At 40.4% G+C, this 18,390-nt stretch overlaps 3 protein-coding genes across 4 annotated transcripts in view; 1 reads left to right on the top strand and 2 right to left on the bottom strand.

Annotated features, from left to right (window-relative positions):
- Positions 1 to 12,893, top strand: part of LOC119083764 — a 29,622-nt gene extending 16,729 nt beyond the window's left edge. Inside the window, exons 1-2 of one of the 2 annotated variants that reach the window (XM_037193545.1) lie at positions 11,800 to 11,915; positions 11,976 to 12,893. In XM_037193545.1, the coding sequence (XP_037049440.1) occupies positions 11,874 to 11,915; positions 11,976 to 12,782 (849 nt within the window). In that variant the 5' untranslated portion in view covers positions 11,800 to 11,873 and the 3' untranslated portion in view covers positions 12,783 to 12,893. Of the gene's footprint in view, positions 1 to 11,799; positions 11,916 to 11,975 lie in introns of those variants that run through there. The other variant, XM_037193546.1, reaches the window with a different exon arrangement.
- LOC119083765 lies at positions 6,620 to 7,652 on the bottom strand. Its single transcript, XM_037193548.1, has 2 exons — positions 7,522 to 7,652; positions 6,620 to 7,461 (listed from the first exon to the last, which is right to left on the bottom strand). The coding sequence occupies exons 1-2, from the start codon at positions 7,561 to 7,563 to the stop codon at positions 6,655 to 6,657; spliced, it is 849 nt and encodes a 282-aa protein (XP_037049443.1). The 5' UTR covers positions 7,564 to 7,652; the 3' UTR covers positions 6,620 to 6,654.
- A 3,546-nt stretch (positions 12,894 to 16,439) lies between the features above and the next one.
- LOC119083762 lies at positions 16,440 to 17,548 on the bottom strand. Its single transcript, XM_037193542.1, has 2 exons — positions 17,418 to 17,548; positions 16,440 to 17,357 (listed from the first exon to the last, which is right to left on the bottom strand). Exons 1-2 carry the CDS (start codon positions 17,457 to 17,459, stop codon positions 16,551 to 16,553), a joined length of 849 nt encoding a protein of 282 aa, XP_037049437.1. The 5' UTR covers positions 17,460 to 17,548; the 3' UTR covers positions 16,440 to 16,550.
- Positions 17,549 to 18,390: the final 842 nt, after the last annotated feature.

Here is an 18,390-nt window from a genome sequence, read left to right as displayed (position 1 = left end):
GAGTTTAAGTTTAATTAAAGACATACTCCATTTTTTCGAAAATTTCTGGATTTTTGATCGAAATTGATTCTCCAGATAAATATATTTTTTTTTAATTGCTGCTGTTGATGTATCTAAACCGATATATAAAAGGTTTCGTGTTTAATATTATTATTTTTCTGTCGCTAAAATTGAGAAAACGGCAAAAATAGTTCAAATTTCGTAAGTTTTGACCAGTTTTTAACATTTTTGACCATTTTTGACTCGTCCGTCCCATTTAGAAAATTTTTTATGCATTGTTTCGGATGTATTAACGTTAGTACTACCATTTTCTGTCTTTTTCCGGCTCATTTCAAATTTAAATCTCTCGAAAATCGAAAGGAAATAGTGTAATTTGGTGCAAGAAAAATCTCATTGTGTATTAACCTCACTTTTCGCTCAATATCTCGGGCAAAAAATTTGTAATCACTTTCGGAACTTTTTTGGATGTAGTTGGGACCTGTAGCTGTCGAATGAGCCTACTTGCACGAAATCCGATGGTAAGACACCGGCCAAAAATGGCGTCAAAATTAGCGGTTTCTTTGTGTAGTGTCTACGGAAAATGATCATATTTCCGCCATTTTGTTTTTCCAAAAAAAAGTTCTTCCATAAAACTTAGGTAATTAATGTACCTTTCTAACAAAAAAAGAAATCCGAACAAAGTCACTTCTATCTCCAGTTATAGCGATTCTTAGTTTTACACTAAAACGATAATTTTACCGGTAATACCGGTTCATCGACCTCAAGAAAAAAATTTAGTTCTACAACTTTTGATACTCTATCAGAATCCATTCACAAAAAATCTTAAAACCTCGAATCCCACAGAGCCACTTTTCGTGACACAAGCGTCTGGACTATCATGAAATTGGTTTAAATTAATTTACAAAAATTCAAACAAAGTACGAAAATCTGTCAAAGTAACGTCAACCTCACCATATACCTTCTCTCTGGCCGAAATGTACTCGCTTCGTTTTCAAACATCATTTTCCTATTAGTGCGTCACCGGCTTCTGTCGAAGTGTAGCGAATTTTATGTCAATTAAATCGCCTTCTCAAATCAGGTGAAACCCTCATGAATTGACAGAAGCCAATGACGCTCTGGTTCCGTATAATGATTTCTGACATAATACAATGTGGCACTAATCGCTTGGATGGTTTGTCATTCGTCTAAATAGAGCTCAAAATCAAAGTTTATCTTTCTCTAATATAACCTGGCTGTGATAAACAAAATGGGAATCAGAACATCGAAAATCAAGTTTGTCAGACATGTTGATTCATTTTCGGATATATTACAACGGTACACCAACTCGTAGACCAAAATTTGTCTTCAGCAGAGTCATAAGCAACATTTTCTTTTCAGAAGGACAGGTACAACCAACCCCGAAAACGAAACGGAAATTCTGTCAAAAATTGGGAAAAATCTCTATTTGAACGCTGAGAAGGCTGATGTGTATTTCATTTTCGCGTCCGGTAATGAGCGTGTTCCAGCCCATAAAATTCTATTGTCCAGCGGCAGCGATGTTTTCGACACGATGTTTTATGGTACGTTGAAGGAAGAAGGCGACATCAAAATCGTCGACGCAACAGCTGAAGCGTTCAAAGAATTTCTGCGCTTCTTCTACTACAACGAGGTCGATGTTAGCATGGAAAATGTGTCGGGCGTCATGTATCTCGGCCGAAAGTACAATGTAGCAGACTGTCAACGATTGTGCGTAAATTTATTGGCTGCCAACATTACAGATCAAACTGTGATTACTGCTCTTGGCCTGGCCATCTTTTATGAAGAGAAGCAGCTGCAGAAATCGTGCGAATCATTCATTGCAGCCAATTTGCATAAAGTTTTGAAATCTGAGAATTTTCTCGTTTGTGATCGCCGGGTGCTGGAGCACATTCTGAAAATGGATTGTCTTGCGTGTTCCGAAACGGTACTGTTTGAAGCATGTATGTCCTGGGTCAGACAGATCAGTCAGGAAGATCATCTGACTAGAGAAATCGTACAGGATCAATTGGGACATTTATTCTACGAAATTCGGTTCGGAACCATGACTTTCGACGAATTTTCCAACCTTTTCCGAGTGTACGGCACCGATTTCTTCAGCACAAACGAATACAATGAGATCTTTCAAGTGATTTCCTACCAGGAATGTAAACCAAAAATATTCAAAACGTGTCGCCGCTTGCCCGTTTGGGATAGCAGCAGATTAATTGTGTGCAACCGATCTTTGAATTGGGTTGGTGGTTCATTGCATAGCATTAAATCCGAGGAGGTCACAATGTTTTCGACCAATACTCGGCTGTTGTTGGGACATTTTCACATGGCTCGGTTATGCAACTACGAAGACACTCAAATTGACTACATTCCGACAATGAGCGCAACTATAACCGCCAATTCAACAGATGTTTTAACACAATTTAACTTCTCATTTGATAACGGACACAAGATAAATCTTCCGAAACCGATATGCATCAAGCCCGGTACCATGTATGAAATTCGGATAAAGTTTCCAATGGATGATGAGCAACGGTTTACGCAAGAAACATTGAAGTCAATTGTGAAAATGGGCGATGGAATCGTTGTGTACTTTCACAACGATGAATATGTAGACGGCCAGGTTGTGGGGTCCATCAGATGTCTTGGATTTAATTTTATTGATTTTTAAGTGAAATCAACGCACTTCAAGCAAAAGTGCTATTAATGACAGCTGCCAAATAGAGTACTATTATGAAATTTTATCCCCACTCTTTTTACAGTGTAAAATTTTGTATGGAGCACTGTCAAGTTTTAGTACCCTATTTAGAGTACCACTTTTGCTTGAAGTGCGTTGGTGAAATTCATTTACTAAGCACGGAAGTGTCAATTCGAAGAAGAAAAATAAAATTCATTTCAACAAAAACACAACACCCCTGTCCCCACCCTCACACCTCTGAAGCCATACTTGACTTTGATCCATTTTGCTGAATACGTGTGGTCGGAAATCTGGTGTAACAGCCTAGCAATCATATGAGAACTTTTTGGATTTTGCAAGATTCAAGAGATTTTGTACCGCCTCCGACTTCACCACACCCAGCGAGTGATACTCTCATCACTGTGCCTCCTAGATTACGCTAGGCCAACAAGGTAAGTCGATAAGGACAATTACGCAAAGAACTGACCCTCAGCTGGTTGCACAGTCCATAACTAAATAACTTAGGCTGTTTCTAACTCAACATACAAAAGGTCTAGTGACAAAAGGTCATTCCAATATATACATTTGTATTTCACAAGATCTCCTGAGAAATTCACCGATTTTAGTCCAGAATATATTGTACAAGATCTCCTGGGAGATTCACGTAAAACACTGGGTATGCGTCCACCTGTTGAGATATTAGTGGTCTACAAACTTGATAACATTAGTCGCCTGCTTTTGCTGATAGGGTTTCAGAAAAGATGATGAATTTCAGCTCCGGTCAGACAATTGCCGTCTGATGATGTGGACTGCGTAGAGTATGTCCACTTCAAATTTGTACGTCTTTTCAAGGCAAGTGGTTTTACTCGGTACTAAATTTAGGGTCGGATGGGAATTAACATAAACGGAAAAAACTTGAGTCGCCTACGATTTGCAGATGATCGTACGGATCTGGACCAAGCACAACTCATTTTACAACAATTGAACGAATAATCGAGCAACTTCGGTCTCAAATTGAACTTATCGAAGACAAAAATCATGACAAACGTCGATGACGTCTGGGACATCAAAATTGGAGACACCGTCATCGAAAAAGGCGACAACTATGTGTATCTTGGCCACAAGTCAAAACTAGATCTTGACAATCAGAGAGCAAAGGTCATAGGAGGTCTTGGACTTGGTCTTGGATGGACAGCGTTCGGAAAGCTTTGGATGGTTTTTAAAAGGAAAATAAACAAAAGTCTGAAAAGAAAGTGTTTGATTACGTGTGGAGCAGAAACGTTAACACTAACGAAAGCATCCGAGAACAAGAGTATCACAAAGAGCAATGGAACGAAATATGCTAGGGATTTCACTTAGAGATAAAAAGACGAATCCGTGGATTCGGCAACAGACGAAAGTCGTAGACGTGATGGAAAAAGGATAGCATCTCTGAAGTGGAATTGGGCAGGACACATTGCGAGAATGACAGACGAATGTTGGACCAAAACCATAATGAATTGGAGACCACCAATGACACAACCAATGGGCAGATCACCAGAATGGAATACAAAAGGTGAGGACTACATCCAGCAGTGGATATCAACGGGCTAATTAGGAAGATACAAATTGGGGACCAATTTTTTGTCAATTTGCGAGGAAGCACACTACGGAGAACCCTTACAATATTTCCGAACAATGGCTGAACTAACAGTTAAGCCTGAAGTTAGACACTAATAAATGGACAAATAATGGACAAAAAAGAATTTTGTTTTTCTTTTCAGGGCGGGCTGAAGTCCATGTGCCAATTTTCATAAATATAATGCTAGCTTCTCAAGTTTACAGTCGAACTTGGTTCCCAAACTAAGAATCTCAATGCCCTGAAAATTCGTCCGTTTATCATCAATTTTTTTGAAGTTAATATTTAATACTACCGGGGTACTCGACATCAGCTTTCCAACGAACCCATACATGCCCGTGTCCTCACCACCTTACGGAAATGAATACCGGACTACGAAACCCCATTTTTCGACTTTTGGCCACTTACAACCAACCAGGTATGGAAGATCAAAAATATCTGAGACAGGTTTTGGGGCATATGCAGCAAGGCCTCACTAGGCATATATAAAAAAGTCCCGGAATAAATAGCGACGATTTCGGTCAGTCGATATAAAGAATCCCTCGCAACAATTTTGAGATAAGAGCAATCGCACAAGTGTGTTGTTGAGCAACAAGCTTCGGTATCGGGTAGTTGAGACAAGTGTAGAGTTTACATATCCGCGCCGAATGACTGTTCACCCTGCGAAAATAGAGTTTACGTGGCGATGGTGGCAAGCAATAAAACACTTATTTCTTTGCTGGGATCTCGGTAACGCTATAACAGTTCAACCGAATTTAAGGCAATCAATCACTTCGCTCTCTGTCAACACTCAACAGACTTCAATCTCGCTGTTTACACTATTATTTTGTCGCTTTACTACAGAACAAATTAAAAGGGGAAACTTCGTTACACAATTTTAAAATACTCCTTCGGGATTCTAAGTCTTTCCATTTCCCTGATTTGTTCTTTTTTCAATATTGCGCTCATATGCATTAAAGGGAAATGCTGTTTTGGCAACTCAATTGTAATGACATTTCACCATAGTAAAGCTTTTCACCAGAAAATATAATGAAAAAGAGAAGTAATGAAAACAAGAAATGTTGACACCTCTAATGCTCAAAACAAACGAGGCATTGTAATAGTTATTTGTGTATCTGTTTTGGACGATTGTTTTTAGGCAATTTTGCGAGTTGTAGCCCGAACGAAGTGAGGGCTACATGCGAAAGTGCCTAAAATCAATCGTCCAAAACAGATACTCAAAAAATTTTTCATGTAAGGGGTCGAAAACCCGAAAAAAATCTCGAAACTCCCTCATTTTCGGCCCCGACACATGAAATAGTTATTTACGTATCGATTGAGGAGGCCGAAAGAGTTACGTATTAAGTTTTGTATGCTTGCTAAGAGGACCGAAAGTAAGCAAATGTCAATTTAAGGGGCAAAAGCGATAGCTAAGGGTCCTCTTAGCAAGCATATAAACGTGTTTTTCATGCCTTGGGCATAAATTATGGAATTTTCTCGTAAATTAGGCCCAAAACATGAAAAGTTGTACATGCATCTGTTGTGGACGATTCATTTTAGACACTTTCGCTTGTCGCCCTCACTTTGTTCGGGCTACAATCTTCGAAATTGACGAAAATATACCGTCCACAACAGATCCGTAAATAACTATTGGTCCTATTTTTCATGACGAAATTTTCGAAACTGTCAAATGAAGTTAGAACTTTTACTGTCTGCTGCATCTGTCAATGAAAACTAGGACCAAAACACGTATTCAATGCCTCATTTGTTTTGAGCATAAGGGCCAATGGAAGTTTCACAAAAAAAAAATTCAAATTGTCAACCATGTCATTAATGCCACCAAGGTTCTGAAAGAACCAGGCTAAGACAATTCTGAGTTGATCACGAAGGCGGTGACACACAAATTTAGTTCAGCGGCTACGAAGTTTATATGAAAAAGGCAACGTAACAAAAACAAAATTCCGAATTTTCCTAAAAAGCATTTTCTTCAAGTTGATTTCACACACAATCTGTACTGAGTGCGTTTATCGATTTCGGTGTCACCCACCCTCGTGGGTGTCTTAACCTGTTCTTTCAGAACCTTGAATGCGACATCGCATAATATCAAAGTAAATTCCATGCATGAAATGACTAATCTGCCACTCGGGCAATTTTCACATTTTAGGCCGGTTCGTTCTAATTCAATTGTCAGAATGTATTGCCCAATCGGCACAATGCGTCAAATAAAAGGCACTCAGACACAGAGGATGTTAAATGATCATCATTCTATTTCTTGCGATTTATTTATTCATTTTTTTCCTAAAAACTAAGCTCGAATTTCAAGTAAGTGTGGGCGGTGGTCGATATACGTGTGAATTTGCGGTAGCTGTTCGAATTAGCATGAGCATTCGAGTCCAAGACTGCCCAATGAACCTTGAAGGGTGGCAAGAACTTCGTTCAAAGTAGCTTGAAGGCTGACAAGAGCGTCTTGTACGCTATCGATGATGTTATCAGCAAGGCAGTTGACTTCAGCGAGAAGATCGCTAACAACACCGGAAAGTTGATCGAAAAGTCCGCCCAAGGCACAGCCGAGTGCGCTGTTTTGGAGCTGGGCCAATAAAGCAGCCAAAGTTTCGTCAACGATTTGGATGACCGATCGGAGGGCCAATTGGAGTTCAGCGAGTGCTTGGTCAACGGCAGCGCTGACTTGGCTGAGGAGTTCGGCAACGGCGGCTACAACTGTGGCAAGAAGGTCTTGTACGGCACAAAGGAGGTTGTTGAGGAGACCATCGAGTTGGGCAACGAGGTCATCGACAGCACCATTGACGTTGTCAAGGATTCCTCCAACAGCGGCAACAACATCGTTAAGAGTGGTTCCAACATTGCCAACGAGACCACCAACAACGTCGGTAAGTCCACCGCAACCACAGAGTGGAGTGAGTCCTTGGATTTGGGCAACGATTTGGTCCAAAGCGGCGGTGATAGCAGCAAGCAATTGTTGGACAACGGCAAGAACGTTTTCAACGACACCGTTAAGTTGGGCGAGTACTCCTTGTACGCTGGCAACGATTCCATTAAGAGTGCATGACAAATTGTTGACAATATCGGTAACTGAGGTGACGACATTGTTAACTGATCCTACAACACCTCCGAGTGTTTTGCCCAAGTTCAAGCCACCCAAAAGTGGGGTAGCACTGATGGTCTGCAAACAAAAAATTTATCAAATTTTACCCATTTTTGTACGATGGAAATGTGAACTTACGCCAGCAACGGCAAGAACAGCCAAACAGACGATAAATTTCATGGTTACGAGCGGTTACAATTGACAAAGCAAACTGATGAACATCGAAGAGTGTCGCCCGCCTTATATACTACACACATCATCATCGTCGTCACCATCGCCTGATTAGCAAATCGAAAAAAGAAAATTAATTCGCCGATTGGCCAACTGAACAAACTGCGTCATTTCGCTTGTTTTCTTCAAACTTTAATTTTACGCAGAAAAACTGCTTCATCTCTAACTTTACTTATTGGTTCAGGTAAACAAAATTAATTTTTGAGGGAAATTTATTCGCCAGATGGTTTTCAGTGTTCACTTCTCGATTCTCGTATAGACGAAAATACTCAATTATTTATGAGCGGATGATGCTTACGAATGATTGACGCATTTTCTTCGAGATGAATGAATACCGATTGATTTTCGCGTATGGCAGCAGCACCATCACAAGGGAAGGTCCATTGCAATTTCACGAATATATTTTCAGAACTTCCGCAGCTAGAACGACCCTAACTCGGGAACGGTTCACTCAAATATGCCAGACTTGTGGCTCTTATTCCCTGCGTTAAAGACGTAATCGGACTGTGGTTACAATTTTGGGCATTTTTGTACCTGCTTAATGCCATGGCAGAAGCGCTTGATTTGACTGGTAGATACTATTTGCACCTGGGTGCAAATAGACATATCAAGACTATTTGCACCCATCTCCAACATAATCTACGGAAATCATGTTTTTTGTGTGTAAATTATTAGAAAAAAGTTACAGTTTGAGCGTGAATAAGCGTGTGCTTATTGTTTGTAAAAAGTAACGAAGAAAGTAATACTTGACTAGCCACTTAATTAGAGACGCACCAATGGCACTGACACCACAAAAAATTATTCGAATCTATTCAACAATAATAGAAGAATATCCATTGTATGTGCTGGCGTATAAAATGAAAATGAAGCCAATCAGTAAATCGAAAGCTTCCAGGTAGACTGACGCGAGAAGGCTGCAAAGTTGCCTTAAATAACCCGTCCTGCCTCTCATTCAAGTTTAGTCATTTCGTAAAAGGGAAAGTGCACACTGGAAGCTTCGTTACGCTTTTTAAAAGTGAAAAATCTTTTGGAATTTAGCCTTTTCGTTACGTTTTGTAAATATCGTTTGTTACTACAATATCGACCGATCCATTAGCGCCTGTAAAAGAGAGAAGAGAGTATTATCCTTATTCGTAGAAGAAAAATCCTAAATAATAGAGTATTAGTGTTCCCATTTGTTGAAGGAAAACATAAATTTTCTGCGCTTCAAAGAAGTATTTGCGTTTGTTTAAAGCCAGGCTTCAAGACCGACTTGATTTCTCAGTCAAACGGTAACGGTTTTCTTAAAATTTCCATAACAAAAGCGTTGGACTTGGGTGCAAATAGTCACTTCATATTTGACTATTAGTCAATGAATAGGGACCCGAATTATGTAGTAGTCTCAATTTTTGCAAATGGAATGTCAGCGTGTACACGCAATGTGTTAGGTCCGTTATTTGACCGCTCCCGCCTGGTTCATTTTACTGTGCCGTAATAATGAGGAAATGTAACGCTAAAAATTGTGGAAAATAGCTTTCTCAACAAGGACTTTCATTCCCAAATCATCAAATCAAACCTCGAAATGCACGATTTTTAGTTAATTTTTTTCAGCCACACACACCCATTCAGCTTAAATCGATCTAGACAAAAACTGAATATTTTTACAGCTCCACAACATGAGCAAAGCTTTTCGGAAAGCTCTTTGTTCAAATTCGAATATTCAAATTTGTGAAAAATATTGATCCAGGAGCGAAGAAAATGCGTCAATCATTCGTAAGCATCATCCGCTCATCGTTGTCGGACTAAATTCCCCCGGACAAAATAACCCCCGACTAAATAACCCCATGGACAAAATAACCCCGGATCAAAAAACCCTGACAAAATAACCCTCGACTAAATAACCCCATGGACAAAATAATTCCGGACAAAATAACTTCAAACGAGGCCAAAGGAAAGTCGTCGCATAAAGCTAGACTTAGCCCCGTACCGTCCCGTATATCTGCTACGTACGTCATCCTGCTTTACCCGTAACTTTCTTGTATACCACCAACCCTAGTGCATCCGTAACCCAAGCACTTATGTAAACCTAAATCGTCTATATTGCGGTGACGAAAAACTGTAAAGCATAGCTGTCGTGTAAATTGCGCATAGCGCAATTCTATAAACCCCGTACGAAGTGTACCTAATGTCGAAACGAAAGCAGCTAACCCCTTTTGTTATCATATGTATCTCGCCTTTCCTTTCATCCCTCTATGTTAATCCGCTTATACTCGACCATATGGGCGAAAAAGAAAAAATCTAAGATGGCGTCGGCGGTTATTTTGTTGGGACACTAAAATTAATACCATCGACATACACTCGTCACTACCTTTCAAACAAAAAAAAATTCACGAAAATCGGATAAAATTTGCTTGAGATATAGGTAAAAACAGCAAAATCCAAGATGGCGGCGGCGGCCATTTTGGTGGGACTCTAAAACTAATACCATCGATATACACTCGTCACTACCTCTCAAACAAAAAAAAATTCACGAAAATCGGATAAAATTTGCTTGAGATATAGGTAAAAACACTAAAATCCAATATGGCGGCGGCGGCCATTTTGGTGGAACTCTAAAATTATTACCATCGTTTTGCACTCGTCACTACCTTTCAAACAAAAAAAAAATTCACGAAAATCGGATAAAATTTGCTTGAGATATAACCAAAAATGTTCTACGTTCACTGTACGGCCGAGTAGCATCAAAGGCGTTCACCGACCCGGTGGACCGAACTTCATGAACTTTTTTTTCCTCGATTAGTATGGTTAATATCTATCTATAAGAGCATTTCTAAGCGCAATTCGTTCATATTCGGCCGAGCTGTTGTCAAAAAACAGTTCCCGTACCCCACCGATTTCACATCGTTGGCTCTAACTCACGATTAGATGATCCGAATTTCATAAACTTTTTTTTCACGGATTGGTATTGTGAATACCTTTCATTTGACGTGTAACTCATGCATGTAGCTTTCAAATCGCCCCTTGACATTGAATACCGAAATACAAAAATTTGTGGTCGATTTTATCGGAAGTTTTGTGGAAGGTGTCGGTGTTGAAGCGCCGCAGGCAATCGAAAAGAATGCGGGGGTTCAGGGGGCGGCAGCCCCTTGACATTAAATACCGAAATACAAAAATTTGTGGTCGATTTTATCGTAAGTTTTGTGGAAGGAGTCGGTGTTTAAGCGCCGCAGGCAATCAAAAAGAATGCGGGGGTTCAGGGGGCGGCAGCCCCTTGACATTAAATACCGAAATACAAAAATTTGTGTTCGATTTTATCGTAAGTTTTGTGGAAGGAGTCGGGGTTTAAGCGCCGCAGGCAATCAAAAAGAATGCGGGGGTTCAGGGGGCGGCAGCCCCTTGTCATAAAGTATCGGAATATTAGAAATCGTTGATTTTGTCGCAACTATTTGTTTATAGATTGTTTAGTGTATTTATGAAAAGTGTCAATGCGCCGCAGGCCGAGAAAAATAAAAACGACTAAAAAAAGCGGGGGTCAAGGGGGTGCATCCCCCTTGCGGGGTCTAAGGGGCAGAGCCCCTAGCGGGGTTTGGGGCAGAGCCCCGTGCGTGTTAGGCCGTCTGCAGGACGTGCAGCGAAACTCGCCGCAGGTTTTGCAAAGATTTTTCTATTTTTATTTTCAGTGTAGTTATTCGTTATTATTGAAGTTATTTCGATACGTAGACATTTTGCCTGGGGTACTTTGGTTGGAGTTATTTTGATCCTTCGTTATTTTTTCGGGGTTACTTTAACATACAGCCGAAATTTAATTGGGTTTTTTGTCCGGGGTTATTATGTCCGCTCTACTGTCTCCACTCAATAGAAAATTTATTTTGTCCGGGGTTATTATGTCCGGGGTTATTTTGTCCGGGTTATTTTGTCCGGGGATATTAAGTCCTAGAACCTCCGCTCATAAATAATTGAGTATTTTCGTCTATACGAGAATCGAGAAGGGAACACTGAAAACCATTTGGCGAATAAATTTCCCTCAAAAATTAATTTTGTTTACCTGAACGAATAAGTAAAGTTAGAGATGAAGCAGTTTTTCTGCGTAAAATTAAAGTTTGAAGAAAACAAGCGAAATGACGCAGTTTGTTCAGTTGGCCAATCGGCGAATTAATTTTCTTTTTTCGATTTGCTAATCAGGCGATGGTGACGACGATGATGATGTGTGTAGTATATAAGGCTGGCGACACTCTTCGATGTTCATCAGTTTGCTTTGTCAATTGTAACCGCTCGTAACCATGAAATTTATCGTCTGTTTGGCTGTTCTTGCCGTTGCTGGCGTAAGTTCACATTTCCATCGTACAAAAATGGGTAAAATTTGATAAATTGTTTCTTTGTAGACCATCAGTGCTACCCCACTTTTGGGTGGCTTGAACTTGGGCAAAACACTCGGAGGTGTTGTAGGATCAGTTAACAATGTCGTCACCTCAGTTACCGATATTGTCAACAATTTGTCATGCACTCTTAATGGAATCGTTGCCAGCGTACAAGGAGTACTCGCCCAACTTAACGGTGTCGTTGAAAACGTTCTTGCCGTTGTCCAACAATTGCTTGCTGCTATCACCGCCGCTTTGGACCAAATCGTTGCCCAAATCCAAGGACTCACTCCACTCTGTGGTTGCGGTGGACTTACCGACGTTGTTGGTGGTCTCGTTGGCAATGTTGGAACCACTCTTAACGATGTTGTTGCCGCTGTTGGAGGAATCCTTGACAACGTCAATGGTGCTGTCGATGACCTCGTTGCCCAACTCGATGGTCTCCTCAACAACCTCCTTTGTGCCGTACAAGACCTTCTTGCCACAGTTGTAGCCGCCGTTGCCGAACTCCTCAGCCAAGTCAGCGCTGCCGTTGACCAAGCACTCGCTGAACTCCAATTGGCCCTCCGATCGGTCATCCAAATCGTTGACGAAACTTTGGCTGCTTTATTGGCCCAGCTCCAAAACAGCGCACTCGGCTGTGCCTTGGGCGGACTTTTCGATCAACTTTCCGGTGTTGTTAGCGATCTTCTCGCTGAAGTCAACTGCCTTGCTGATAACATCATCGATAGCGTACAAGACGCTCTTGTCAGCCTTCAAGCTACTTTGAACGAAGTTCTTGCCACCCTTCAAGGTTCATTGGGCAGTCTTGGACTCGAATGCTCATGCTAATTCGAACAGCTACCGTAAATTCACACGTATGTCGACCACCGGCCACACTTAACTGAAATTCGAGCTTAGTTTTTAGGAAAAAAATGAATAAATAAATCGCAAGAAATAGAATGATGATCATTTAACATCCTCTGTGTCTGAGTTTCTGTGGGAATTTGTTTTGGCGCATAGCGAAGGAACATGTTCAAGCACCTCCGATTTACCCATGAAGGTGCTGCTGGCAACAAAGTTTTCTGGTTCGATTTAGAAAGGGCGAACCGCCAGACATTTGGAATCTTAAGCTCTTAAGAATCTGTTACTGTCGAACGGTCACAATCTGCTGGATTATCTTTGTCAGGTACATGCAACCAACTGTAGTTTCATTGATGATTTCCTTGACCCTGTTACCAACAAAAGTTCCTCATTCATCATTGTGTTTTATCCAAGCCAATGCTGTGGTTGAATCTGACCAATAAAACCGTTTTACTGATGCTTCAAATGATGATAAAATAGGTTTTGCCAGACGAACTCCGGTCAAACATCCCATTAATTCTAGTCTTGTCGTAGCAACCTTCTGAATGAGAGTTGTTCTGGTCTTAGCTTGGATCAGCTGCACGTTAATAGCAATCTACACTCCGACCCCCTATGAAAGTGGCCAAAGCATATAAGGTTCCGATAGCCACGGGAATTGTCCAGATTGATATAGTGTACTCCGAGAAAACCCAACACTCCTAAAATTTGTGTTTTTTGTGATATATTTTGAACTTTTGAGTTTTCTCGGCGTAGACACCAAACGATGAAGCCACCTTTTTCGAAAAAAAAAACTCTTAATAAAAAAGGGTGTGCGAATGAATCGACTTCACCTTATCCTCATTTGAAAGAAGAATTTTGTTGGAATGTTTTCCGCTGATGGCCTTGGCGATTCGCCAGAATTTCTTGTCACCATTAGACTATTTAGAGAGCATTTGAGGCTAGTTATTGTTCGATCTTTCAGTGATGCATCTTTACAGCGCTGCCATAGCCTCTTGAGCGTATCTCTAGACTGAATTTTTGAGAGTTTTTCAATAGCGGCATCGGTGGATTCTTTTATAACTATCGACATATTAAAATCTTCATTCAGGTCAATATGACTATCCAAACAAATCTTCAAAAACTTTCCAATCAGCACGCCCATCCGCTTTGAACGCTTCGTATTCTTCCCAAGAATTTACAGATGTGACACTGTTGTCTACGTATAGTGATTGTTTTAGCTTTTGAACTGTTTGCTGGTCTGTTATTTCCACATCGTACAAATGATGATTCAAAACAGCAGCTAATTTGAATGGAGTGCATTTGACTTCAACACCCACACTTTTATGTTCGAAAACTTTTATCTAGGAACATGACTCGTCCTCCCACCACAAGAAAATCAAATATTTTTTGTCGCTTTCTTGTATTTCAATCATTAAAAACGGTTTTCTTATATCCGATATTACTCCAATCTTTCCTTCACGAAAATTGAATATTACTTTCGGAATCAATTCGATCAATTTGGTCCTTTCATTGAGACATTCGCTTAAGAATGGAAATCGGTTGATATTGCATGAACGCCGGACGGACAGGTGTCTTACTTTCGGGCTTCAAAACAGCATGATGCGGTATAATATGACCATTAGCTGAAGGGGGTTCTTCGTTTGAGAATTTTATTTCTTCTCCGGTTTGCGACAGAACGAAGGCTGGCGGCACCGTATACGTAAACATTGAGAAATCATCTGAAAGCGGAGAAAAAATTATTTCGACAATATTGTTCCATATCAGCTAACAGCGCCATTAAACCGAGTTCGAAGAGTCCTCTTGATGATGAAATAGTCAGTATAGATCCTCAGCTGCTTTTTCAACGGCTAATGTTGAAGAGATATGGATGCCGATGAAATTCGAAATGTGTTTAAGTTCGACATCTCCCAAAAGCCGTCAGCCCTTTTCGATGAATTTGAATTTATGCGCGAAGGAAGTACTTCAACTCTTTTCGATACTTCATGGAAAAACGTTGGTTCTGATGAGATAAATTTAACGGCTTTTGATGGTTGTAATATTGTGCTCAATGGTTGTTCATTAATCAACCAAATTCTTTGGCAGGAAGATGAGACTTTCGATGCAATTTCTGAAAGATATATCAAATACGTGGCACAATATGGACAGCCTCAAGTGGTACTTGAAAGCAACTACGATTTATCCCCGGTTTCGGTTTCATTTAATTTTCAACGAAGAAAGAGAAGTTTCGGGTCGTTGAGTCGAATTGACTTTTCACAGGAAAAGGAGTGGAAGTGGGGAAGGTCTTTACAAATCTGGCCTACATGTCAACTCAAGCAAATTAAAGTATGCTTTCGTGGAACAGGTACGGAACCACCTTAAGGTACACAGCACACCAAATTACGGACAAGAGATCGTAAATCGATATTTTCACTTAATGCGTAATTTTGTATTCCAATTTGACAATTCGATACAAAGTCTTACCTTTCAATTCCGCGATCAAACAGGACTGTAATCACCCATTTAAAATCACCTGCAACCTCTCTATTGTTGCCTATTCTAACTGTCAAAATGTTTAGGTACAACAATCTCACAAAATGAACTCACCACCACCGGTTGAGTTTCAACACTTTATCCACAAATTATTCGAAATATTCACTTAATGGAATTTATTGTTTATACGGAAGATCCAATCAAATTTTGCCATACGTGAATTGAATTCCTGAAAAGATTTCTTTTTTTTTTTGTAAATGAACATCTCTGCGACGTTACATGTATCACATTTCCATTTCATAAATCATTTTCAAGTTGTTTTCACTAATTTTGAACAAATTATTTGCTAGAAAGGAATTATGGTTGACCAACATCAATTAAATTCAGTTGTAGAATAAGGATATATGTCAGAGTTTGTGCATGGAATTCATTGGAAAACGAGTGCTTGGCTAGGTACAAAAATCTGGATTTAACACATGTCCCCTGTCAAGATCTCACTGGACTTTGCCTGATACTTTCGAACATAATATAAAAGTAGAAAAAATCAATTCAGCAGGTGTTCAGTGCATTATTCAAATGTAGAACTTTTACCACATCAAACAGAATAGAGTGGCATTCTGATGCTACTAACACGATTAGCAGCCTTAGCGGTATGCTTGCAATGCTACATTGAGAAAAAAAGTTATGCAAATATTCGCCTACTTAGATTAAAGTTTCTAGCCAATTTTTGTATTCAATTGCCCAGCTTGGCGCTACCGACAAACATACGTTCGAAGAGTTTTCAATGTTAATTTATCTATTAAACCGTAGGAGAAAAACAAACAAAATTTTATTGAAATGAACATCTTTGGCCTACGGTGAGTGTCTCCTTATTTTACGTAGGGTACTAGGGTAAGCATTATTCTAAACAGTTCCTCAAGAGTTGTGACCGTTCGACAGTAATAGATTCCTAAGAGCTGTGTCAGTACTCGAGAATTTTCAAACTTCTACAGTTTTGCACTGCAGCTGCAAGATTCCAAATGTCTGGCGGTTCACCCTTTCTAAATCGAACCAGAAAGCTTTCTTGCCAGCAGCACCTTCATGGGTAAATCGGAGGTGCTTGAACATGTTCCTTCGCTATGCGCCAAAACAAATTCCCACAGAAACTCAGACACAGAGGATGTTAAATGATCATCATTCTATTTCTTGCGATTTATTTATTCATTTTTTTCCTAAAAACTAAGCTCGAATTTCAGTTAAGTGTGGCCGGTGGTCGATATACGTGTGAATTTACGGTAGCTGTTCGAATTAGCATGAGCATTCGAGTCCAAGACTGCCCAATGAACCTTGAAGGGTGGCAAGAACTTCGTTCAAAGTAGCTTGAAGGCTGACAAGAGCGTCTTGTACGCTATCGATGATGTTATCAGCAAGGCAGTTGACTTCAGCGAGAAGATCGCTAACAACACCGGAAAGTTGATCGAAAAGTCCGCCCAAGGCACAGCCGAGTGCGCTGTTTTGGAGCTGGGCCAATAAAGCAGCCAAAGTTTCGTCAACGATTTGGATGACCGATCGGAGGGCCAATTGGAGTTCAGCGAGTGCTTGGTCAACGGCAGCGCTGACTTGGCTGAGGAGTTCGGCAACGGCGGCTACAACTGTGGCAAGAAGGTCTTGTACGGCACAAAGGAGGTTGTTGAGGAGACCATCGAGTTGGGCAACGAGGTCATCGACAGCACCATTGACGTTGTCAAGGATTCCTCCAACAGCGGCAACAACATCGTTAAGAGTGGTTCCAACATTGCCAACGAGACCACCAACAACGTCGGTAAGTCCACCGCAACCACAGAGTGGAGTGAGTCCTTGGATTTGGGCAACGATTTGGTCCAAAGCGGCGGTGATAGCAGCAAGCAATTGTTGGACAACGGCAAGAACGTTTTCAACGACACCGTTAAGTTGGGCGAGTACTCCTTGTACGCTGGCAACGATTCCATTAAGAGTGCATGACAAATTGTTGACAATATCGGTAACTGAGGTGACGACATTGTTAACTGATCCTACAACACCTCCGAGTGTTTTGCCCAAGTTCAAGCCACCCAAAAGTGGGGTAGCACTGATGGTCTGCAAACAAAAAATTTATCAAATTTTACCCATTTTTGTACAATGGAAATGTGAACTTACGCCAGCAACGGCAAGAACAGCCAAACAGACGATAAATTTCATGGTTACGAGCGGTTACAATTGACAAAGCAAACTGATGAACATCGAAGAGTGTCGCCCGCCTTATATACTACACACATCATCATCGTCGTCACCATCGCCTGATTAGCAAATCGAAAAGAAAATTAATTCGCCGATTGGCCAACTGAACAAACTGCGTCATTTCGCTTGTTTTCTTCAAACTTTAATTTTACGCAGAAAAACTGCTTCCTCTCTAACTTTACTTATTGGTTCAGGTAAACAAAATTAATTTTTGAGGGAAATTTATTCGCCAGATGGTTTTCAGTGTTCACTTCTCGATTCTCGTATAGACGAAAATACTCAATTATTTATGAGCGGATGATGCTTACGAATGATTGACGCATTTTCTTCGAGATGAATGAATACCGATTGATTTTCGCGTATGGCAGCAGCACCATCACAAGGGAAGGTCCATTGCAATTTCACGAATATATTTTCAGTACTTCCGCAGCTAGAACGACCCTAACTCGGGAACGGTTCACTCAAATATGCCAGACTTGTGGCTCTTATTCCCTGCGTTAAAGACGTAATCGGACTGTGGTTACAATTTTGGGCATTTTTGTACCTGCTTAATGCCATGGCAGAAGCGCTTGATTTGACTGGTAGATACTATTTGCACCTGGGTGCAAATAGACATATCAAGACTATTTGCACCCATCTCCAACATAATCTACGGAAATCATGTTTTTTGTGTGTAAATTATTAGAAAAAAGTTACAGTTTGAGCGTGAATAAGCGTGTGCTTATTGTTTGTAAAAAGTAACGAAGAAAGTAATACTTGACTAGCCACTTAATTAGAGACGCACCAATGGCACTGACACCACAAAAAATTATTCGAATCTATTCAACAATAATAGAAGAATATCCATTGTATGTGCTGGCGTATAAAATGAAAATGAAGCCAATCAGTAAAT

Source organism: Bradysia coprophila, unplaced genomic scaffold (genome assembly GCF_014529535.1).
Source record: "Bradysia coprophila strain Holo2 unplaced genomic scaffold, BU_Bcop_v1 contig_70, whole genome shotgun sequence".
NCBI classification, from domain to species: domain Eukaryota; kingdom Metazoa; phylum Arthropoda; class Insecta; order Diptera; family Sciaridae; genus Bradysia; species Bradysia coprophila.
This window is presented reverse-complemented; position numbering and strand designations above follow the sequence as displayed.

What these genes read in the sequence shown, in the direction of transcription:
- LOC119083762 (XM_037193542.1), bottom strand. Translation starts at nt 17,459, where the DNA reads ATGAAATTTATCGTCTGTTTGGCTGTTCTTGCCGTTGCTGGC. An exon ending in CTGTTCTTGCCGTTGCTGGC is followed by an intron (nt 17,358 to 17,417) that starts GTAAGTTCACAT and finishes TTTTGTTTGCAG; the next exon opens with ACCATCAGTGCTACCCCACT.
- LOC119083765 (XM_037193548.1), bottom strand. Translation starts at nt 7,563, where the DNA reads ATGAAATTTATCGTCTGTTTGGCTGTTCTTGCCGTTGCTGGC. An exon ending in CTGTTCTTGCCGTTGCTGGC is followed by an intron (nt 7,462 to 7,521) that starts GTAAGTTCACAT and finishes TTTTGTTTGCAG; the next exon opens with ACCATCAGTGCTACCCCACT.